The sequence below is a fragment of the Magallana gigas genome, chromosome 3 (assembly GCF_963853765.1).
Source record: "Magallana gigas chromosome 3, xbMagGiga1.1, whole genome shotgun sequence".
In the NCBI taxonomy this organism is placed as follows: Eukaryota; Metazoa; Mollusca; class Bivalvia; order Ostreida; family Ostreidae; genus Magallana; species Magallana gigas.
The window spans coordinates 52,906,888-52,932,249 of record NC_088855.1 but is presented as its reverse complement, the minus strand read 5'-3'; the positions used below and the strand labels follow the sequence as shown (position 1 = coordinate 52,932,249).

The 25,362-nt window shown below is 33.6% G+C and overlaps 1 protein-coding gene across 2 annotated transcripts; it reads left to right on the top strand.

Annotated features, from left to right (window-relative positions):
* Positions 1-1,211: 1,211 nt before the first annotated feature.
* On the top strand, positions 1,212-23,771 carry LOC105331826 (carboxypeptidase B). Of its 2 annotated transcripts, none has more exons than XM_034480315.2 (12): positions 1,212-1,343; positions 13,504-13,595; positions 16,401-16,476; positions 17,538-17,674; positions 18,009-18,117; positions 20,474-20,587; positions 20,697-20,801; positions 21,300-21,407; positions 21,650-21,740; positions 22,661-22,863; positions 23,245-23,329; positions 23,481-23,771. In XM_034480315.2, exons 2-12 carry the CDS (start codon positions 13,522-13,524, stop codon positions 23,681-23,683), a joined length of 1,305 nt encoding a protein of 434 aa, XP_034336206.2. In that variant the 5' UTR covers positions 1,212-1,343; positions 13,504-13,521; the 3' UTR covers positions 23,684-23,771. The 2 variants fall into 2 exon arrangements, with proteins under 2 accessions (XP_034336206.2, XP_011432484.3); XM_011434182.4 differs by lacking the exon at positions 1,212-1,343 and adding an exon at positions 13,020-13,074.
* Positions 23,772-25,362: the final 1,591 nt, after the last annotated feature.

Below are 25,362 nucleotides of genomic sequence, written 5' to 3'. Positions count from 1 at the left end.
TACTCCGAGTCCTAAAAACCTGATAAAAGTGACATCGATATATGAAAAAAAAAAAATTTATTACTACAAATTACAAAACGGTTGTCATGACAACAATATACATTTCACAGGATGACAAAATATGAATTCTCTAGGAATAAAAACACGGTCAATGAATATGTTTAGCATTTCGATCCTTCTTAGGTGTTTTGGAACACGGTTTTCAGTTAAATCCGAAAAAATCATCAACACAATTTTCTTTTCCGCATGCAATCTAAGTAATTATAAGCCAATGTTACAAATATGTCTGATTAGTATTTATCATATTTCAATAAGTTTAAAAGCCACTGCCCTAACTATGTAGGTTTAAAGTGCCTGTCCTAAGAGCATTCTACCATATACTGTATGTTATGGATTTGTAAAGGAAATCTTCAGTACCCTAGAGAGAGTTGAACGTCCATTATATAGTGACAGAAGTGTAATGATCAGAGAGAGAGAGAGAGAGAGAGAGAGAGAGAGAGAGAGAGAGAGAGAGAGAGAGAGAGAGAGAGAGAGATTCATTATTCGGCCTTGAGACTGTGTTATTGGGTTCAGTTGACCACAGGGACCAGGGTTGATATCTGTGTCCTATAATGGCGGCAGTATATCACAGACAAATAACAGGAAGGAAAATTGTTATGTTCTCAAATGTTTATGACGATGTATAATCCCTTAAACACGAGTATAAGACAATAATAAGGGAACAGAGCATACAATCGGACTTTTGCCTCTTTGATGACATAAAATTCATGCAAAGAGAGAGGAGCTAAAACATAATAGTATTACTTTGTACTCAATTCCAAAAAATTATCCATAGCTTTTTTTCGTCCTCCGATACGATTGACCTTTTTGGTCACTATTAACTTCCGCCCACAACATGACATTGCATAACTTCATTTTAAGTTTTTTAAACAATTCTTTATTTCATAACCCAAGCTTTCATTATTTAGCACCATTTTCACTTTTTGTGACCTAATAACATAGCCTATAAGTATGTATAACGAATCGAAGTTATCTATGACGTCACGTCATTTAACATGCAAAGGCTGTCCTTGCAATAATCCCCATATGACCACACGTCAGAACTTGTTAAATAAAGTGGTAATTGATGTTTGCGAGGCAATATTTTGCTTGAGCTGGTAATTTGAGCCATTACACTCCATCAGCAACCACCGAAAGACAGCATTTTATTTGCAAACGGGGCTGTACATGTGCTCAAAACGAATCGCCAAAAACTGAATTTAAATCACATTAAGCAATATGTAATCGGACAAATAGATATGGCGAAACCATTCTGTCCAAAACGGCATTTTGACTTGTGAAAGGTAAGATTTCTTTAACGTAAGCTGCTACGTAATATCACTTTTATTTTCCTACAATTCAAAGTATTTCCTTTCTTTTTCTTTGATTTAAATCATCGAGTGTAGCTTATTTTCGAAACATACTACTAGAACTGACTTTCATAAAAAATTCTTGGGGTGTGAAGAGCAAATAACAATCCGTTGACATCTATGTAATGAAACAAGAACAGTTAGTCTTTGAAATATAAAACAAAAATAAAAAAGTATATTAAGGGTAGCGTTCACCCAGAATGGAAAAAACCCACCCTGACGGGAATGAAAAACCGTGTATTGCTCATCACTGACCTTTGATTTAAGTTTTGCTCATTTTCATGTAAGGGCCATTTGTAATTTTCGGAAAATCCCTCAAGACAACCACAATATAGTAAGATTTTCTTAATTGTGAAAATACAAGAAAATTAACTGATCTTTTGATGCTCATAAGATTCACTTTCCGATTTTTCGATTTGTTATAAATCTCTCCTTGCTTTTTCTTCCCCAGCGTTTCATGTACAAACGAACAGAACTCTCTGGCTTGTGTCCTCATATTTCCATGGTTTGTCTTGTTTCGGACCCCAACATAGAATTTTTTGTGTGTCGTGACAACCAAAGATTTTCAGCTTGACTGAGTTTGGTAATTTTATTATATGCACGGTTTCTCGCTCTGAAATATTCACTAAAAATGTTATTGACGCTCTTACATGTAACTTTCTTCAGTTAGTTTGTAGCAATTATTTGACCCAGTATCTCTAAAACTCTTTCGTTAGCGACGCAAATCGTTCAAATAATGTCGTCTGCGCAAGACTTATCAGACTTTGAATATATTACGTCACAATCTAACAATAGAGAACACGTTTTTTCATCATTTTTATACAGAAAGATAGGCGGAGGTGTAACAATGCCTTCATCATTTATCTCCATTTGGTATCAATTGTCTGATTGATTTTAGTATATATATTTAAAAAAAAAACAAGCTTGAAACATGGTTGAATGTCTGACGATTAATTAAACAGGCTAATGTCACACCAATATTTGACACAACTACTATTTATATAATAGTATATACTCAAAGTCCATGGTCTTGTAGAAATGGCGTTTACATAATAAGGCCGTCTCATTGAACTGGTTAGACTAAGTCTGGTTATATCGACATAGATAATCAAAGAAGACGGTTGAATAAGGCGTGTAAAATGCCCATATGAGGAATTATTAGACAGTGCAAAATTAAAATATCATTAAATCTGTTAATTTTTTAAAAAAATAATTGAAAACAGTGTAAAATACTTGAAATAGGTAAATTTAAACTGGCGTATGCGTGTCAAAACCTCCAAATAGTGTCATTTTTATAACTTCAATGACTTTTCTTTTATAGAGTGGGTCTGAGCTCCACATTTTTGTCATAGTCTAAATGCGGTTTAATGGAATTTAAACCGATTTTAATCAACAAAAATGTGGAGAGATGACCCACTATACTTCAAAATATCATTTTGTAGCCAAAAAATTGAACGTTTTAGAAAAATAATACAAGTCCGTAAATTCGTGACCAACGTCTCATATAGCATTTAAACAACACACTTTGTTGTGAATGAAATGACTCAGTGGTTAGAGTACCAGACGCAATAAAAGATAAAAAAAAAAAAGAGTACCAGACATAAGATAAATTTATAGAACTTGGGTTTTTAGGTTGTGGGTTCGATACCACCAATTTACTTTAGAATATTTTATATTTTTTTTTTATCGTTTTTTGAAATATTTCAAACTGAATATGGTTAGAAATTACCCTTTTGTAAACTTGCATTATAACATATCAAATATATTTAATTGAAAAAAACGTTAAATTTGAAATTGCATTTTACAACTAAACCAATTGGGCAAGTGCGCCATCTTATTCACCCATCCTCTTTCTAACAACACCTTGTAAGGACACACGAGACGTACCTTCCATTATTTTTTCATTTTTTTAATCTCTGCAATAAAAAGATTTCCACTGAGTTATTCTGAAATCATATTTGATTTTAAGCGATACGTTTCTATTTTGATATGTAGTTTCAATGGAAAAGATAGACAGACTTTGCATTCATTTCTACGTATTCAATTGCATTTTATGTGCTTTTAATAAGTATAAAATTCAAAATACGAGGGTTGATCCAAAAGTAATGTCACAGATGCGATAAAATCGTGAAATATCCACGTTAAGTGACAAAATTTCGTGCTTTGAGATATCTACCTAATTCAATTCAGACTTGAAAATTTTTATGCATTATTATAGATATTTCTGAAGATAATATATTTTGTAGAGCTTGGTATCTTAACTCCAAAAATAGCCTGGTAATGAACCCCGAAATTTTTGGCATAAACAGGTGCAAATAAATAAGAAAAAAGTCTTAATGGAAATTTATCTAAAATCGAGAAATGTCTCGTGTGTCCTTAAGAGATCAATTATTATAAGGAATATTTTTCTCGAAAATCTTTTGGGGTCACCATGAAGGTAACATATTTTTACTTTTGTATCCTTTGCGGGTTTACGGAAATACACGCATGTCAATTTTCACATAGTGTAGCTATTCTTTTTGTATTTCCCACCAAGTATTTTTTTTCACATAACGATCTGTAGCTCTTGTAGCAAGTCCCAAAATAATGACATTTAAAAAGGTTGACAATTTGTACCAGGTTTAACTATTTCATTTCCAATCTGGCTCAATAAGGTGTTTGTGTACAGTGTTCTTTGTACAAAATGAAAAAAAGATTGCTTGAAGGAGATTGGATGCTTAACAAATTACCCATCATATTAACTTGAAAATTAAATATGATATTTTTGGCCTGTTACAATAATTTAATAAAGAAAATATATGTAAGCTTGATAGTTTAAAATTTTATTTTTTACAGAGCTCTTTATTTTATGGAAACTTTATTGAGTCTAAAAATGGCCAAACCATCTATCCCCTTTAAGGGTGAAGTGCGGCCTCTTGTACATTTCAGGATAAGAATGTAAACATTTCTTGAGCTGGCTTGCTTCTGCCCTAAACTGGCCAAAACTGTTGCCAAAACGTACAAAAGCAATAAATATGAAGTCCTACATGTACATGTCATTTTGTTTGGAAAGTATGTATACAAGAACAGGACAATGCCTTTTTTTTAATCTCTTACAACAGCTGTCGAACTGCGCAGCTACAGAGGGGACACCAATGAACCCCTTCATATTTTTTTCAGATTTCAAAATCTTCAAAATAAGTCTGTAGCTGCGCAGCTGTTTTAAGTGATTAAAAAGGCATTGTCCTGTTTTTGTATGCATAATTTGCATACAAAACAACATGTAGTATTTAATATTTTTTGCTTTTGTATCGTTTGGTAACAGTTTTGGTCAGTTTCAGGCAAAAACAAGGCAGTTCAGGAAATGTTTACATTCTTATCCTCAAATGTACTGGATGGCCGCACATCCCCCGTAATTGCGAAATATGGTTTTGATGCAGAAAGACAACAGTTAAGATGGCTTGTGCCGTTTTCTCAATTCTCTATCAAAGATAGATGCTCTTTGTAAGACGTCTATACCATACACTAACTAATTTAAAACAGCTACTTAGAGGAATATCCACTTCCAAGATTTTGATACCCCTGCTCTGATGTGCTTATACAAAATAACAAAGCTATCAATTGACAGGAAGTTGACGTCTGATTGGTACAAAAATGAATCCCATCACATGGCATACCTACATAAGGAATGAGTTTAAATTTCAAGCATCTACGATTAATAGTTGCTGAAAAATCTTTGTCGAAAATTTGTTTGAAGATTTAGATCAAAAGTAAACAATGTCGTCATTTGACAGAAAGTTGACGTCTGATTGGAACAAACGAAAATGAATCCACCATATAATATACCTAACTAAATAGTGTGTTAAAATTTCAAGCATCTGCAATTAAAAGTTGCTTAGAAAAATGCGACAGAAATTTGTTACAGACAGACAGACGGAAGACACACGAGGGTAAAACAGCATACCTCTCTCTCTTTCGAAGCGGGGCTACAATGACTGGCAATGTATTGATATTGAATTCAACCAACACATCATTGTAGTGCTTCCGGTCTCAACCGGAACGTGCAACCAAATCAAACGATTTAAACAAGAAGCCATTAAGATTGATAATCCCATTCACAGTATTTCATTTAGAATTTCAATTTTATAAAAACCTGTAATTTTATTACAGTTTTGAAATTCCTTTGGATTTTTGAAATTATCAATTAAAAAATGGCTTGGAGTATTTCGTGCAGAAAAAAAGAATAGAATATAAATATATATTGTCTTAGATAACATGACTTTCTCCCTAGAGCTTAATATAAAACGGGAAAAAACATGCATTGGAAGACATTATAAGGAATAAATAGCTTTAACATTGGAATGGGAGGGAAAAATTAAACATCGGTGTTTCCTGCTCTGAATACCCGACTTGTGTTTGGACTGAATGTCAGACGTCTTGTTATTTTCGGTTTGGAATGGGCATGGGTAGAATTCTGTTTTTTCTTTTTCCTTCAAATGAATTGGTTTTGGGGGTCAGTGCCTGAACTGTGTCCCTGTCGAAGGGCCACCGTCTTGCGGGAGCCGTTGATCCTGCCAGTCAAGGATATGGGTCAGGGATGAACCGTTTTACATAACGTCTGCACAATCAAACAGTCGCCGCTGGTCGTGAATCACGGAACAATGTTGTTAACACAATGTTGTGTATATTGCGTCGTTACTTAATTAACCATATATCATACACATTTCAATTTATATTGCACGGGGAATTGTTTATTGACTGGAATGGCTTCGGTCATCGAGCGACAGATCATGGGTGGGTAAACGAGTTCATTCTAATGAGAGATCGGAAATCCCCGACCGCAATGATCCACAACAAGAACATTATTGCTGAATGGCCGCCATTATCATCTAATATCAACAATTACGCTATATTCTACACCAATTTTAAACCTGCATCCGGGCAGTTCTAATAATTTAAACATTATGATAAATTGATTTGATTTATTTGCTCATTTTAAATTGTTCGGTTTCATTCATTCGACTTTTAGGATGCTTGGTAATTTGACGTTTTATGGGAAGTGGGGAATCCAAGCCCTTTTTAATAGTGAATGAATCTTCGAATCTATTTCATTTGTGTAATAAACATGTACGATTGAAAAAATATCTTTTTGTAAGTCAACCAGAGACTTCATCAATATCTTTTTTGAAATATTGTACGAAGATTAAACGAATCAGCCAAGTTTGATGTTTTTCAAAATTATTTGCAAATGACGAAAATTTCAAGAAAAAAAATGCTTTCAAAAGTAAATGATATAACCAAACTCTGAAAATTTCAATTACAGTTTTTACCTTAACCCTATCATTAAGCATTGGATGCCATTTTGTTGCAATCAAATTTAAACAAGTCTCATTCTGCAATGTCTACAATATCTAAAAGATTGATCTAATACAATCCATTATTATTACGTACCTAACAGATGTGTCTTAAAAAGTCACTGATTTTTTTTTGTAGGACTCCAACATTTCAATAATGAATTAGTCTTCAAAATTTAAAAAAAAATATTATTTCAACCATCCACCATATTCGAAGTAATAAATGGTCCTTTGACCAGGAATTGTATATTCACTCGCCTCACCGACCCTTGATCTTTGTGATCGGAGTTCATTAGGACAACGAATCGTATCAATCGAGCACGCAGTGTAACCTGAGAGGATTAAAGTGCGTCTCCATCACTTCATCAGTAGAATATTGCAATTGTTCAGTAGAAAAATAAACCTATATCTTAAATTTGAATTAGTTATCTCCTTGTTCCCTGGAATAATTGAAATCTGTTTCTTTTGTTCTAAGCTTCGTGCAGACCAAGTCTGGTGAAAAAACCAGCCAGGTAGCCTCTTAGTACTTCGTCAAGGTCGTCTAGATCTTTATTTAGAAAAGTCTACATCCAAAGAAATACATTAAATAAATTGCATCCTAGCAATAACTGTCGTACTGAGAAGACTTAAGGATGAGGGTTTTGGTCTTTATGTGTATGTAGGGGGGGGGGGGGGTGGTGTTCAGATTGGTAATCGGTTTTAGATCGGCATCGATTATTGGTACGCAATCGAACACCACAAATCGTTTTATATCGATAGAATAATAAAAAAGCATCGGTGAAAAAAAGAAAGATGCAGTGATTAATTGCTTAAAAACTAACGATTTTGTCTTTAAAAATAATGGATGTGTTCTTTTCCGTTTAATTTTTGTAAAAGAAAGTAGAATAAAAGCGTGTTAAACTGTATGTGTATATCGAGTTCTTTAGATATTTATTCATAATGAAATAAAGTTAGAATGTTGAAAAAAATTAGTTACATCTATAAATAGAACGCTTATACATTGTTAATGTAATATGTATTTAGAATTTAATACTCTTAGTTTAATATAGAAGTCAACGTCCTCTTCACACATTTTGTTGAAGAAAAATTTCCAAGATATATCTATCTATCTATCTATCTATCTATCTATCTATCTATCTATCTATCTATCTAACTATCTATCTATCTAACTATCTATCTTTCTATCTATCTATCTATCTATCTATCTATCTATCTATCTATCTATCTATCTATCTATCTATCTATCTATCTAACGAGATCTTGTCTCGTAATTACGAAATAACTATTTCGTAAATACCTTTCGTAAATTATCTCGTAAATAAGTATTTCGTTATTTCGATATCTTGTCTCGTAATTACAAAATAATTTTCTCGTAATAACAGCATCTTTTAATCTAATAACAAAATCGTCATTTTCTCTTTAAAATAGGATATTTTTCTCAAAATTACGAGGTCTTTTGTCTTTAGTACGAGATATTTTCAAGTAAATACAAGATAATTAACTCGTAATAAGGAGATCTTTTCTCATAATTACGAGATTTTTTTCTCGTATAAATTATACGAGCTATATAGCTATGCAACTTTTCTCTATTTCTCGTTTCTTGTTATTACGAAATAACTATCGCGTAATAAGGAGATTTTTTCTCGTCATAACGAGATAATTTTCTCGTTATTACAAGATCTTTTCTCGTTATTACGCGATTAAAATAATTCTTTGTGTAACCCTATTCGTATTTCATAAATTTCACAAACATACTGTGTTGTTTGACAAAATTTTATTCCGTTTGATTATGTTTGATTCATTATTGTTTACTTGAAGTAATTATTCTGAAGATTTGGAAAATCTTAAGATGGTTTTATTTACGTTTTTTTACGTTTTGGACAATTTTCGTGAACTTTAAAGTACATATATTAATACAGTGAATTATCGAAACACAAAGACAAATTATGTACAACTTTCAGCTAATTTTGTCTGTGAGAGTAAGTGATCATATTACAAGAAAACTTGAGATACAGAGACTGCAGACTTGGAGAACTTATGTAACCGATTGTACACAGAAATGAAAAATGCAAAAAAAGTAATCGTTACAAAACAATGCGAGTTTCATTTGTCGAATAGAGAAAGTTTAAAAGTTATAAGGTACAAACATAAATAGTCTGATTACCATACAAATTTGATTTCAGCGCACATACACCAGAATATTCCCTTTAAAAATATTATCCCCAGATGACAGTTACATCAACTTTCTGATGGCGGTTTTGAGAGGACCGCTAATGATGTGTGAACGTCAAAAATGAAAAGTCGATAGTCTCTCACTTCTTCATAAAAAAAATCTTTGGACGGACAAAAACGGACACAAAAAAAATGATAACGCATCTATCATCTCACAGCAATAAAGACATAATTTTAGGATGAATTCCGATAAGAAAATCGTAAAGGATACAATTTACTGCACAAAAACCTTGATATTTGCAAGTAATTTTGCAATTGAACTCGTGCTAATACGGCTTTGTAATGTCCAAAAAACCTAGAGAAATGTTCTCGTCCTAGTTTTTGTACAATAGCGCTGGGGGTCCAGAAAAGAGACGCAATGCAATGGAATCTTAAACAACCAAACAACGTTTATCAAAATATTTTGACTGTAGAACTGTAATTCACTGCATGAACAACCATTAATTGTATTTTATGATATTTAACACGAAAGAAAATTATTTTGTTTTGTCTTTTAGAGGATTGCTCTAGTCTTTGGAATAGCGACTAAAATACATTGGAAAATTATAAGAACATATATAATTATTTTAAAAATCAGCCGTTCTTTAATCACTAAAACATATATATATATATATATATATACGTGTGTGTTGTACAAATACTTTACTTATAAATGGCTTACATGTTTTCTGAGTTTTAAAAAATCAAATGTTTTTACTGGACATCCATATATGTATGTAAGTACAGATGTTGAAAAATTGGTTTCTATCACTTATAATTAATACCCCTTGAAATTCAAAATATATTCTGTAATGGTTATCCAGAAATGGCTAGGAAAAGAAAACACAACTTTTGGCGCTTTTTATGAGCGCATGCCAGACGTCCCGCTGTTTGATGAATTAAATTCTTGCCTCTGAATGAAAGATTTTTTAAAGGTATGAGTGATTTCCCGACATTGCAATAGATTTTTGTGATTCTAGAAAATGTCAGTGAATACAAGATGTTCATTGAGAAAAATGTTATTCAGCTTGCAGGAGCGTTGGTGTCTTGCAATCTCATAGGATTTAGATTATCTGTCATTGGCAGAGAATATTCCCCCAAAAACCGAAACATTCATTTGACTTGTGGCGTCTCATGTATATCAATGCTAAGGGTGTTGTTTTATATCTATCTTCTTTTTCCAATTAAAATTTATCCTACGGGTCGATTTAATCTAAATAAGGAAAGTGTATGCTGAAACTTAATTATTCAAACAGATTTGGGTCTATCGAAAGAAAAATGTCATATTGAATGAATGTACGAGGAAATTAAAGAAAGCCTATTGCTTTGTTGACGAAAATTCAGAAAGACACATCTGAGAGGACTCGATGGGTGTGTCCGTTTTTAGATTGTATCGTTCTTTTTTAGAAGAAAAGCTCTGTATAACAATATAGGAAAATGACCAAAAAAAGGTGAAATACAAAAAAGGTGAAATATATGGATTTTTTCTTTACTTACTAATATTTGATAGCCAAAACAAATCATGCCTTAAACTTTAGCCAGATCTGATGGTAAGTTTGTTAACCGCAGGGTTGGCCGGGAAATACCAGTGCTGGGAATTACCGGTGGTAAATACCGGTATTTCCCGTCCCGGTAAATACTACTAATTTTCACTAAACTGGGAAATACTGGGAAATACAAATTTTTAATCTTAATTTCTTTAATTTGTTCAAAGTAAAACGTATGTTTAGGATATAAGATATTAACAATAAGCATCAAAACACAATTTAGCATACTTTGCCATTTCACTGTCAGTTTATGAATCTTAAAATTCACCAGATCACCTATTCCCAAAGACTTCTATAGCTGCTAGTGAGCAAATTTTAGTCCAGCTTTTTGAACCCCAAGTTTTGTGTTTTACAGATTTATAATTCAAAGCACAAAATAAACTGTTATAATTACTGTAGGTATTACAAGTAACAATTAAATAATCATACATGTTGTTTTAATGAATAATGACTCCTGACAGTTTTGTGCTCCTGTTTTGGGGAGATATATACTATGAGTGTGGTTAATTGGCTTCTTCTTGGGTGTGTTGCATACTGAGGTAGTGACACAGTCACACTTTAATTTTCATAATTTTCTTGGCCCATTTTCACATACATCAAATAACTAGAAAACAGAACTTTTGATATCATGTTTATGACAACTTATAGATACACCTATACATGTACCAGACTTACGTACCTTAAAAACAAATAACAATGGTGTATGAATGAACCATGTTTGGAGTATTCATGTAAGAAGATAACCAATGCATTACTGGCCATTTAAAACTTGTTAAAATCAAAGACAATTATAAAATGTCAATGCTGACAAAGTGTACTATTGTCTACATCCTTACAGATTTGATTTAGACTGAGTATGAAGTACTTTAATATGTAGTTGTACTTTATTTCCCAGTATTTCCCGGGAATTACCAGTATTTCCCACCGTCCTGGGAAATATGAGTATTTCCCGCTTTTTTGCCAACCCTGGTTAACCGCCCAGTCTCCTTTAATGTCATTTTTTATCGAGTTTTGATTTAATTTTACCTATTTGCATTCGTTTTAATATAAATGAATTTTTTATCGTCACTTTCACTTCAAGTAAAGATAATAAATGTAGTGAAAGAAACTCAGACCAAGAAATGAATTACATGTACATATATACATATATTAATAGGTATAGGGGGGAATCTGAAGTAAACGCAGTGCCATTGACATCAGGTTTGTTTTAGTTTAATATAAAAATGGTATTATCTATAAAAGTTTTCGCCTACATTTCTCTGAAAAGGGGGGGGGGGGGGGGGGTGGGGGCTCACTTTGATCGACGTAGACCATCAACCTTGATGACAGGGTGTGTACGATACTGATGGGGAACACAGATTTCTAATAACTCTTCGCATTTAACCTAACATACAGACACTTGGCGTTAAATATTTCCCCTTTTTATAAATAAAATGATTACTCCCTTTGCTATTAATTATTATTATCAATATAGTCGATGAACGGCATAGGCGTTTTCAAATTAAACGGATATTTTTGACAAAGAAATAACAATTGCGTGTAACACCTATGTGACGTCATATACAGCATTACCAGTGAATGTTTCACAGAAGCGTAACACCTGTTACAATTTTCACCTCATTACACCCCCTGTAGCACCAAGTCAAATTCTCTCTCGCCATATACTAACCAACGTAACGCTGTACAGTTCATACCTATGTAACACTGAGGATAATTTCCAATCATGATGGTGATACCTCTCTCTCTCTCTCTCTCTCTCTCTCTCTCTCTCTCTCTCTCTCTCTCTCTCTCTCTCTCTCTCTCTCTCTCTCTCCAAAGATCAATAACTTCTAAGAATATCATAAATCATGGAACTGATATCTCCAATGCCGTGCCAAAGATGGTTTTCACAGCGATCGTATATATAGAAATGTCGGTTTATTACCAGTAGATTGGTTTAGGGAAGTTAAGTTATGTCCTGTAATTACTAATTTTTATTCTAAAATTAAAATAAAAAGGTCACAACATTCGACTGAATTTTAGACTCTAAAGGTATACTATGTAACGCAATGTCTGAATTTTGAAAGGTAGCGAATTTTTTTTAAAATAAAAGTTTGTTCATTGTTCACATGAAGACGGATGCTTAAAATCGTTGTACTCGCTTCCTTCCTACCTGTATGAAAATCAAAGAAAAACGTTTCAATGAAACATTAGATGCAAAGACACAAAGAAGCAATCGATCTCTCCATATATGTTTGATATTGTTCGATACATGTATATGAAAAACTATAACTATTTATGCATCTTTATGGAAACAATACTCGATTGAAATTCAGGGAATCATATTTTTATATTTCTTTTTTATTCATTTCTGACAAGTTATGCCATAAAAACCTCGCTTCAGGGTTTAAAACACAAAATTGTAGACCTTAATACAATATTGGTATTTATAAAGGTGTATTTTGAAAAGTATATTGCAAGAAAAGCGCCGTGATATTGATATTAATCTTGTCTATCACGCGAATCTTATCTTTGGGTCAAAGACACTGGCCTTGGTGTCACCACCGTATCAGTTGACTGTCGCCGGTCAAGTGGGTAAGACATGTAAATATGTTAAACAAAGATAAAAAAGCGATAGTTAATTTTTGGTTTTTATTATTTTTAACCTTTGCGTTTCAATTCCGTTATTTACACGAAAATCGTAATTTGATTTATTACGAAGAATATTTGGGGGAAATGAAGGTTTATTGCTTTCTCCTGGTTTGTGTTGATTTCTCTGAAGAATGGAAAGTGACTGAAACGGAGCCTACCCCAACAAAAACCATGTACCAACAGAATCGGAAATGATAAGAGTCTAATGATATCGGAACTGCAAAGCCAGATGTGACAACCTTAAATGAAATCTCGTGAGATCTAGTGACGCACCAGATTCGAAAGTTGGAGACAGCAACTAATGAGTAGAAAAAGAATGATGCCGTGTATAAAGACCTATACATTTTCCAATACCTCGGTATTTATTTTCAGAACTCACTCTGGGTGGACATGTGGAGTACTTTGTCATCGGTGGTGCTACTATTCTGCGGTTATGTGACTGCAGACCCCGCGCGATTTGATGGGTAAGTTTATGCTTTGTTTTCTTGGGGTTGGGGGTTGGGGGGGGGGGGGGGTATAAATTTATAAATTCACCGCGAACCCTTTCTCTGAAGCGTATTTTGGACCCAGAGAAATTTCATTTGATTAAAACTCAAGACTTTGTGATAAATGAAAAATATCTATTTTTTATATGCTTAATCTTTCCTAATGGTTTGTTCAAGTTTAGTGCTTTTAGATTGAATACTTTTATTCAACTTTCATGAATATCACTTTCAACTTATTATTATTTTGATTGTGGTAGTTGTGAGATCTATACTCGGAGTACATAGGAAGAAATTGATATAAAATCATCCTAGTTTTCAGTTTAAGACTCGAAAAAAAAAAATGATGGAAAAATGATAAAGATATGAAATGAGGCAAAAAATCGTAAGTCACTGAACCAATAATTGAATACGTCAATAAACGGGTTAAATTCAATGTCTCGACAATAGGAGTACCTTTCATCGGTGTGACGTAACATAATATGTATTAGTTTTAGTTTTGAAAAGAGGTGTTATCGCTGGGGGTTTTTTCTTCTATTACCTGTTATACTATTATTCACATATATTGTATTACTTACCTTCTGAACTATATTCTTTGCATGACCTTTGTAAAAAGCTTTGTGCGTATATTGATTCTTTTATAATTTTATATAATGAAATATGTTCAAACTAACAAATGAAGTAGTTCAATATTGTGTTATATAGTGATAAGAACCGTCAATGCTTTCAGCGCTTGCCTTTTAGAGCATACTGGGGTTACTAATCGTAGGATATCAAGAAGATTTTCTTGCGGGGACTTTCCCGTGTTTATATTTTTAATTAATTTACAATGATTTGTACATGTACCCCCCCCCCCCCCCCACCCTCTCCAAAACATATTTTACTTTTTATTACAAAACTCGATGAACGAAAACTATTCATTTATTTCGATCTCGAAGACAGCCAAAAAAAAAAATACATTTTAAGATGCTTTAAATGTATTTTACTTATATCTACGCAAGCAACGTGTAGTTAAAAACCCAAATCTGACTCTTCAATGTATTTCATCCAATTTTCTGTCATTATTATTGATTCATGCCCATTAATGAATTTAAAGATTGAGTTAAAATATAATATTGTATGAACGTTTTGCACAATTATGAATGAATGGGTTAAGGAATAAGGAATCATTCTTTGAGTATTATGAGGTGATAATTTTGGTCGGGGCGTGATCAAACCAAATGAAGCCCAAAGGGCTTTATGATAGATTTGATCACGCCCCGACCGAAATTATCACCCCATAATATTCAGAGAATGATTCCTTATTACTTATATTTATATAATGTTAAGTCATTGTACGATTAAATATTTAAATATAAATAAGCAAATCCCGCTTGCGCCCCAATTGTACGTCGTTTGAAGTTATGGGTTATATAGTACAAAATCGATACGTAGTGTTATCGCAAGCAAAAACACTGGAAAATGTAAATATTAAGAAATATGCTTCATTTCATGTGTATGATAACTGATAACAGTTCCAACTCATATTAGACATCGACACTCCCTTCCCCGAAACAGGGTGTAATCACAATCGAATTTCACAGTTTTATGTAAAAAATACACGTATACTGGGAAATGTGATCGTGTATACTGATCACAAAAATTGACTGGAATTTTTTTTAATGGCAAACTATTTTTTTTTTACATGTTGTGTAAGTTTGCTTCAATCGGGCCATAATAAATAGACTTTCCCATGAACACATGACAAACAAAAACCTATAATAGATTAATGCGATTATCATATGAGCATCGTATTTCAGTCAGCAGTTGGTGCCTTTATGAAGGAGTAGTTTTATGCCGTTATGTGTTAATATTGTTAAAGCGTGTTCGTTTAGGTCCTATGCACTGTTTTCTTGCATCGTCAGGAGACTTGCAGTTAAAATAAAGTAGAATTCACCGCCATAATTTTTACGTAAATTGCAATGTTTGTGTTCTATTTTTTCACTTGGGAGTCGTGGTTACAGATTCAAAATTTATACATTTACGATGATATCGTCTCTTCTGGGAAGGATGCTTGTATGTAGATTTCGTTTGAATTTTAGCATATCCTTGAAATTCTAACGCTTGTAGTTTTTATGGAAGTTTGCAGGTCAGAATCCAATTCAAGTAAAAAATTTTATTTTGACATTTGGTTGCAGTGCAGCAGTTATAATTTTTCCAAAATTTTAAAGAGTCGTCAATTGTTTGGAATATTCAAGATGTTAGAAGACATGTATAAGTAGATTTTTGTTATTTTTGACTTCTTACCGAGTCTGATAATACGCATCTGTCTGTCATCTGTTTCTGCATCCGGTTTCAACCGAGTTAACCATGAACCATGCAATAACAATAGAGAGCCGCTTGTTTTTATCCAATTTAAAAATGAACTCTTTCTATAGTTGTATATTTTTGGAAATAAATATCCATACTTCATATTCAAATAATAACATAGCACAAACAATTATATCAAATACATGTAAAATGAATTAACACAGCAAGTTTTAATGAAATGAACAATAAAACAGGTTGATTATCGATTTAACGAGCTTGTTGCATTCGTTTTTGATTTAGAATTATATATTAACACATTGAACACTAGCAAAGTTGTTCTCAACCTTAGCATAAAGGGTCAAATACTTATAATTCTGTCCTTTTCAAAATAAAACGCCACAAATTGTTTATAAATATAAAGTGCTCAAACCTTAAATAAGTGTCACCAAGATATTCTATAATTTTACCAATACAAGGAATCGACTTGTTACATTTCAGGCACAAGGTACTACAAATCTTGCCGAACTCACTACAAGAATTGGAACAGGTGCTCGCATTACACGATGTCTACGATGTAAGTATTTATCTATAGTGTAGACATACATGTTGTTTCCTGTTAATGAGAACTGTAGGTATAAAAAATACAAACACTGAAAAATTACATAAAGGTAGTTTTTTTTTTGTTTTTTTTTTAGAGTTTCAATAAAAATTCCATAATATTTATTGAATATGGCTTAAATGTAATAATGTAATGTAATATAATGTAATATAAATGTAAATGGAAAAATGCTTACTGTTTGTGACGATATTTGGTGCATTGTAATTGTTATCGAAGTGAGAGAATGATGCCATACTAGTAACTATGCCATTTTTTGCTGAACATATAAGCTAGTTGTCTTAGATAATTTCAAAGAAGTGTCGGTAAAAAGTTGTTGTGTCTTATTGTACGTTTTTCAAGGAAACATATTGTTTTTTATATATTTAAGTCCAAGTCAATATGTGATGATTTCTAAGATCATTCATGAAAACAATAATTCTAAATGTAAGATGTTTTTAAAAAAAACCCAATAAATACATAAGGTGACACCGTGCGTAGCATGTGTTCTCTTATCGTGCATAAAAAATTAATACATTTGGAGTTCTCTAAGTCTAAAATCGATTTTTTATTTTCTGTTTTATTGGGTATTGCTTTCATTTTATCAATTAAACTACAAAAAGGAAAATTTATGTCTCTCCTTTTATTACATACAATGTTGATGTTGATTTGCAAGGAAGGTCTAAAACAGGCATTGCACCCCATTAACAATTATGTGTAAATTGTCGCCAGTGAGGCAAACTCTCCATAATATAAATAACTATGAAATAAGGAGATCTATTTTATTGATTAAATGAATATTATGGTTATTATAGAAAAAAGGAAAAGATTTATTGTTTGAAGAGCAATAAATTGTTACTTTACTCAAGGCTTGTTTTTAAAAACAACGATCACATACGTATCAAACATTACAGTAAGTGGAATAATACAGTATGAACAATATGATGTAAAATTAATGTGCAATCAGATTTTTTTTAAGATTCAGTGTAGCCATTTAAAGTGGATCCAAGTCGAATAAAATCTTGTTAACCTTGTTACAGCTTGACATGTGGCGCCACCCCAGGAAGGGCAATCACTCGATGGATGTGTATGTCGAGCCCGAGAAATTGGAGCCGGTGTTGGGCGCTTTAAAGGACATCGGGGCCCATGTCAAAATCTGGATCGACGATTTACAAAAGTAAGAGAAAATCAGCTCTCGTCAAAACTATCCTCACACGTACGCGTTTAATTCTATCCTCACTCACCATCTTAATTATCGTCGTCGTCGTCGTCATCATCATCATAATCATCATCATCATCGCCATCATCATGGTGTTACTAATGCATGCAAACTAATTAAAGAGGCATCTATATAAAAATATTTAAAAGGAAAAATATGTTTAATGTACGTCGCGATCAATGCAAAAAATCCAATAGACGTTTACATTTATTGAAAAGCTTTACCTGGAAGTCAGCAATCTTACTAAAATATACTTTTTTAAGGTAACGAGTCTCATTTGTTTTATTTACAGACTCGTAGACGAGGAACAGTCTTCCATGAAAAGAAGTTTTCATCTACCATATACCTCTCAGGGACGCAACCAGGGCTTCAATCACCTTGTCTACCATAGATACTCAGCAGTAAGTGGTGACCCATACATGTATCAGGGTATCCATCTATGATCTTATGTACGGGATTGGTGTACGTATTGTAAAGATGCAGGTAAAGCGCAGCGTATTGTATAGCAATCGGTATTTACAAGTAACGCGCGGTGTATTAAAGATCTAAAAGCTATTTACAAGTAACGAGCGGTGTATTAAAGATCTAAAAGCTATTTACAAGTTAAAGGCCGAACATTTTACAAACGCCCCCTTTTTTACCTGTACAAACTTCAAAAAGATGCCGCTTGTCAATCAAGTTTGAAACAATAGCACCCAATTTGATTGACGTGATCGTCCGAGCGTAATCTTGCCAGGTCCGCGGATTTCTGTTTACTAGCAATTAACAACGTTATCTTTGATATCTTCCGTCATGTATTAAAAGGGGGATTAAAAATTGAATTTTTAACATTACCAGTATTAACATTGTTTATGAAAAACAATTATTCAGTAATTGAAAATACGTAATTTATATTTCAATCATGTTGAATGCATGTGATCTAATAAATTCTACGAAGATGCATGAGCAGCTCCAAGGCACATACACTCTTCTGAGCTACTAAAGCTGTATTTACTGGTAATACACTCAACTGGAACTTGTTGCACGAAAACGTCACTCCATGGAAAACGAACTCCATTAATTCTCACTGTGTAATGGATACCTTTACATTCCATATTCCAACTGATCGTATGGTTTCTTATACAATTATATTTATTAAAATTACCTTCCTAAACAATGTCAAGGGCTAAACTCAATGTACCGACTTATATTTTTAAAGCAGAATTAATTTACTGAATTTTTTTCAATTGTACTTTACACACGTGTGGTTAGAGAAAATTCGGACGACGCAAAACATTTCTGTATAAAATCGCTTCGTATGGTCATTAGAACAATAACATATTCAAACTAAGACCAATTCTGACTAATTATTTATTTCCTGTGTATTAATTTGCTTCCTGTGTATAGCGATTAGCAGCGTTCACGACCGCAGGTAGACTGCAAGCCCCGGAGGCTTTCACACCTCTAGAAATTAAGCCCCGCCCTCACCTGAGATTTACCACCCGGTAAAAATGTTCGGCCTTTAAGCGCGGTGTAGTACAAATAAGTCAGTATTTACAAGCAGAGGGTATTGTAGATCAATCGGAATTTACAAGTAAAGCGTGCTGTATTACAGATAAGTCAGTTTTTACAAGTAAAGTGTGCTGTATTAAAGATCAGTCGGAATTTTTAAGTAAAGCGTGCTATATTACAGATTAATCGTTATTTACAAGTAAAGGGTCCTTTATTACAAATCAATCGGTATTTACAAGTAAAGCGTGCTGTATCATAGATCAATCGGTAATTACAAGTAAAGCGTGCTGTATTACAGATCAATCGGAATTTACAAGTAAAGCGTGCCGTATTACAAAAAAGTCATTTTTTCAAGTAAAGTGTGCTTTATTACAGATTAATCGTTATTTACAAGTAAAGGGTCCTGTATTACAAATCAATCGGAATTACAATTAAAGCGTGCTTTATTACAGATCAATCAGAATTACAAGTAAAGCGTGCTGTATTACAGATAAGTTGGAATTTACAAGTAAAGCGTGCTATATTACAGATTAATCGTTATTTACTAGTAAAGGGTCCTGTATTACAAATCAATCGGAATTACAAGTAAAGCGTGCTGTATTACAGATCAATCGTAATTACAAGTAAAGCGTGCTGTGTTACAGATCAATCGGTATTTACAAGTAAAGCGTGCTGTATTACAGATTAATCGTTATTTACGAGTAAAGGGTCCTGTATTACAAATCAATCGGTATTTACAAGTAAAGCGTGCTTTATTACAGATCAATCGGAATTTACGAGTAAAGCGTGCTGTATTCCAGATCAATCGGTATTTACAAGTAAAGCGTGCTGTATTACAGATTAATCGTTATTTACAAGTAAAGGGTCCAGTATTACAAATCAATCGGTATATACAAGTAAAGCGTGCTGTATTACAGATCAATCGGAATTTACAAGTCAAGCGTGCTGTATTACAGATCAATCGGTATTTACAAGTAAAGCGTGCTGTATTACAAATCAATCGGTATTTACAAGTAAAGCGTGCTGTATTACAGATCAATCGGTATTTACAAGTAAAGCGTGCTGTATTACAGATCAATCTGTATTTACAAGTAAAGCGTGCTGTATAACAGATCAATCGGTATTTACAAGTAAAGCGTGCTGTATTACAGATCAATCGGTATTTACAAGTAAAGCGTGCTGTATTACAGATCAATTGGTTATTACAAGTAAAGCGTTGTGTTGCAGATGAATCAGTATTTACAAGTAAATCGTCATGTATTTCAGATCAATCAGTATTTACAAGACGTGGTCACTGCCACGGCTTCCATGCCTACTGTCAATGCCAGCCTGACCACCATAGGGTTCAGTGCGGAGGGTCGAGATATCAAAGTCATCAAGGTAGGTAACTCTCGCAAAGTCATAATCTTTTCTTATTTTCTAAACTGTTGATACGTGTGGTATGACTTCGAAACAATCCAATTTTATTGTAACATGTTTGTATGTGCAGATCTCAAGAGGAGATGGTGTCTCCCGCCCCTCGGTGTTCATTGACGGTGGGATCCACGCCCGAGAATGGATAGCCCCAGCAACAGTCCTGTATTTCATTGGCCAGGTGATATAGATTTAGCCAAGCAACAATGGGATAGTATTGCCTAATTTTAAATACAGTAGGATACCCGCTATTTGCTTACTGTAGTTCTAGGTTTAATGGCCAGAAAACATAACCTATACACATTGAGACACCTGTTGCTTACATACACACGTGTAGATGTCGTTACATGTCCAGTAGAATTCAAATACATGTACGTGACTTATCATAACAAAATCGTGGTTTTTTTCATTCATAAAAATAGATCCTTTGATACTTTCGCCATGTATATTGCTACATAAAATAAAAGCTAGCGATTTATATGAAATGCAAAAGGGGGTCTGATTTGAGACTGGTGTTCTTCATTAGTGTTTTTTTCTAAGTAAAGCACGCGTTCACCATTATGCTCAGGTGCATTTGAAATAACAAACCTGGTAGATATTTGACATGAATTAAATCATGCATACACATTGATTACTACTATCAATTGTATGTCTTTAAAATTCAATTTTATTTTATCAGATGGTTTACGGAGACGAATTTGACCTTTCCCCTCAGTTGCTAGACAAATTTGATTGGTTCTTCGCACCTCTTCTGAACCCGGATGGTTATGAATATTCACACGCCACAGTGAGTAGTTCTTTTGCTATCAATATAATTACCACCGAGATTATACCGCGTAATAAAAATAAAGAAGAGGCCTAGAAACTTAAATATCACTTTTTGGAGACTCCAATTTTCCGCTCGTATTTGGTTGTTTAAAAGCACAAGATATGCTCATGCATCTGTTAAAATAGCAACTTATTTTAATGTGTCATTACATACGAAGATACTGTTTTAATTTCGATACATTGAGGTGTTTTATGTTTTAGTATAGACTTTGGCGAAAAAATCGAGTGGAGCAAGGAAGAAACTGCTACGGAACAGACTTAAATAGAAACTTTGGTTACCAATGGAATCCTGGTGGGTTTATCTTGTATTGTCTATTTTATGTAGTAACTAATCGTCGGAAACCCACAGTCAGTCTCGCATACACCAACTGACTTTGGGTAAGCTGGTTGAAATTTCACCCGATTAATGATTAATTGCTATCCTATTCTAATTGAGCACCCCCAGACCTTGGTGATGGGAATCTCACAAACTGTGTGAATGCATGTATCATGAATTGATCGATTGGAAATAATGAATAAATATAAATCTGATGAAAACACGCCTACGCCATGATAAGTACATATATGTAAGCATGAGATTGTCATGTGCGTGCGTTTCCTACGATGGAAATAATTTGATCATGAAATTAAATGTACACGTAATAAATTGTTGACATAATGTAAGGATACATTTGCCCCATGTAATTCATTGTGAAAATAATGTCATGATGTATTAACCTTCGGTTGTACAATGTTGGCATAACGTAAGGATGATTTTACAGGATACATTTGCCCCATGTAATACATTGTCGAAATAATGTCATGATGTATTGACCTTCGGTTGTGCGATGTTGGCATAACTTAAGGAGGATTTTACATCACAACGTAAAAAGTTGACATCATGTAAAGACATGTTTATTTCACCTAACGTGCTTTTGACATCACGTAATAACGATTTGACCTAGTGTAAAGATATATTCACAGCACGTAATTGACTTTGACATAATGTAATGATAATTGAACCTATAGTTTTATGCTATAAGGCAGCAATGACGTTCCATAAGTATTTGTTGGAAGAATGAGTCGGTTGATACTTCTTTATTCAGTACATAATATCTTACCAAATGTATTAACTATTCAATGCTGTAGAAATCATAATTAGAATTTAGTTTTTGTTCAAGTATATTGTAAACGTATAAAATTTCTTCAACCGATTCTTGATCTATCCCCTAGCTGTGGGCGGGAGTACCAATGTGTGTTCTGACGTCTACTCGGGATCGCAGGCGTTTTCCGAGAAGGAGAGTCAGGCAGTGGAGACATTCATAATGAACAACCGACAGAACATGATGGCTTACCTCACCTACCACTCCTATGGTCAGATGTGGCTCTACCCCTGGGGATACACCTCAAGTCTGCCGGCTGACTGGCAGGAATTGGTCAGTTCTTAATCTATAAAGGAGGGCTTCAAAACGAGGGGCTTAAGAAATTCTTGGGGTGGGTGGGGGTAGGGGTGGGGGCTAAATTACTGTTATTACTCCTTATTTCTATTTACAAGCAAAGAAAACCGGATTGGGCCGGAAATTGGCGGAAACGTTCTCAGATACTGCAATATATATTTAGTTCTTATATACATGTAGGTGTGTGGAATGTAAGGTCAATTCAGGCATTTCCTATCTTAAAGAAGCTAATTACATATTCACTTACCAGAAATATCTTTAGAGAAAATGTGTTCACGGTATGTTGTAAAAAGAGAAAGAGAAATTTACGCAATCTTGCATTAAGACAGTTTTGCTTAGCATTGTCTGTCTCTATTGCAGGACTCTGCTGCCAAGGTCGGGACAGCTGCTTTGGCCCAGTTATACGGCACCAACTACGTCGTCGGTTCATCCACAAACGTTCTATGTAAGTACTCATTGCTCTGGAGATGTACTTACCGAAAAAGTGCCCATCTCAATTAGGTTAAATTTAACAGCCCCGGACCTCTGATGTGAATTTAACGTTGGAGCTGATATTTATATTTACTATGATTGTAATTACTGTTTCCAATATTCAGATTCGGCGGCCGGCGGATCAGACGATTGGGCCAAAGGTGGCGCTGGCGTCAAATATTCCTACACCATTGAACTTCGTGATACCGGTGCGCATGGTTTTGTACTTCCGACGAACCAGATAGAACCTAACTGTCGGGAATCTTGGCGTGGTTTAGCCGAATTTGCTCTGTCATTAAACACGAATAAGGGTGGGCATAGGGGATAGAATTCAAATAAAATCTTCCTGTGCTGATGTGTTTGGTGCTATTGAAATGTTTGTTGAATATTGAATAAAAATTGATTCATTCATCTTAGTTTAGTTATAGTGCAATATTATCAAGCATTTTGATACAATTGGATGTCACAAAGTGAACTGAATTTGTATCTACATAATGGTTTGGGGTATTTATATTATCTCAATGTTCGAATCAACCAAAATACGCACTGATATATCAGTACAATGACTTCAGTACAGAATTCTGTTGAGAATTTTACCTAAAAATTATTATCTTAAAAAATGAAAGTAAGCACCAGTCTGATGATTGTTCTTTTAGCAAAGAAGATGTAGAAACAATTCCACATGTATTCATTAAATGCTTAGAAATACCGCCTTCATGGAATACACACAGCATACATATAATTATTATATACTGTAAAACTACAAATAGAATTGGATTTAATGTTTCTAATGTAATATTTGGTGAAACACCTCTAAATTAGGGTAACAAATTTGTATACCAAATAGTATATTTTTAACTGTTTGAAACAAATAAGACCCCTTACTTGAAAGGGTCTATTACAACATATTAATTTCAAATATAAGGTTGAAAGATACATATCAATAAAATCATGTGAAATGTTAAATTTGTTTCTGATATAAGTACATGTATATAAGTATTCTGATATATATAAGTGTGCAAGCGTGTGCAAGTGTACGAAAGGGTGTGTGCTTGCTTGAATCTGCCAGATATCAATGTGTGCAACTTACATCTTACAGAAAATTGGTGTATTCTGAGTTTATAATTAGTTTAATTATCCATATCATTAGTATATGCTTCAAGTGTTATATGTAACAACTGCAGTATTTTTCCTATTAACAACAATTATTTTCCTTCATTTTAACAATTCAGCAAACGTTTTCCTGTGTTTCTCTATAATAATTATGAAAATGACAATAAACTTACAAAATAGTTTGATAAATGCATAAGTATTATTGAAGAAATTTGTTGATGAATCATACTATCGGAAACACATTATTTTTATTGGTCGAATGCAGCATCAAATTTGTTTATACATAGAAACTGGATAGGATGACGACGATTCTTTGAATTAGTATCGGTGATTGTTGATGCTATGTTAGGGTTAAAAATCATGTAGTAGTTTCAAAACTGTTGACTAAAGAGGCAGTCATAAGATGAATCGATCAGTGTTAGACTATCGGAAACCCATGACGCCAGAATACATGTCAAGGAAGTACAATTCCAATCATTAAAAGTGAAAACAATCAAAGATTTCTTTATCGATACTCCATGAAATGTGCTGATAACAAACGGTGTTCTAAATCAAAAGTCCAAAGGAAAAATACACAAATCAGGAGCAGAGCAAACAAGGACCTCTACAAAAATATAATGAGAGGCAGGATCTGGTGTCATGGAGGAGTGAGCATCCTCTGTTGATCGGTCACACCTGCCGTGTGCTCTTTGTCGTAATCGGGCAAACGGAAAAAATCCGTAGAAAATGCGGTGAATAATAATGGCCTAACAATAAGTATGATAAACGTTAGTCAGCATTTGACCCAGCGGAAGATTGTTTTTGCTGACAAGGTCATTGTATCGACCATTGAACTTACGAAATGATGACTTCAATCGAGACTGTTGATAATCTTGTTTAATCAACTTGTTTGTC

Coding starts and splice junctions, on each gene's coding strand:
- LOC105331826 (XM_034480315.2), top strand. CDS start 13,522: ATGTGGAGTACTTTGTCATCGGTGGTGCTACTATTCTGCGGTTATGTG. Junction 13,596..16,400: donor GACCCCGCGCGATTTGATGG/GTAAGTTTATGC, acceptor GTTACATTTCAG/GCACAAGGTACTACAAATCT. Junction 21,741..22,660: donor TGGTTACCAATGGAATCCTG/GTGGGTTTATCT, acceptor TCTATCCCCTAG/CTGTGGGCGGGAGTACCAAT.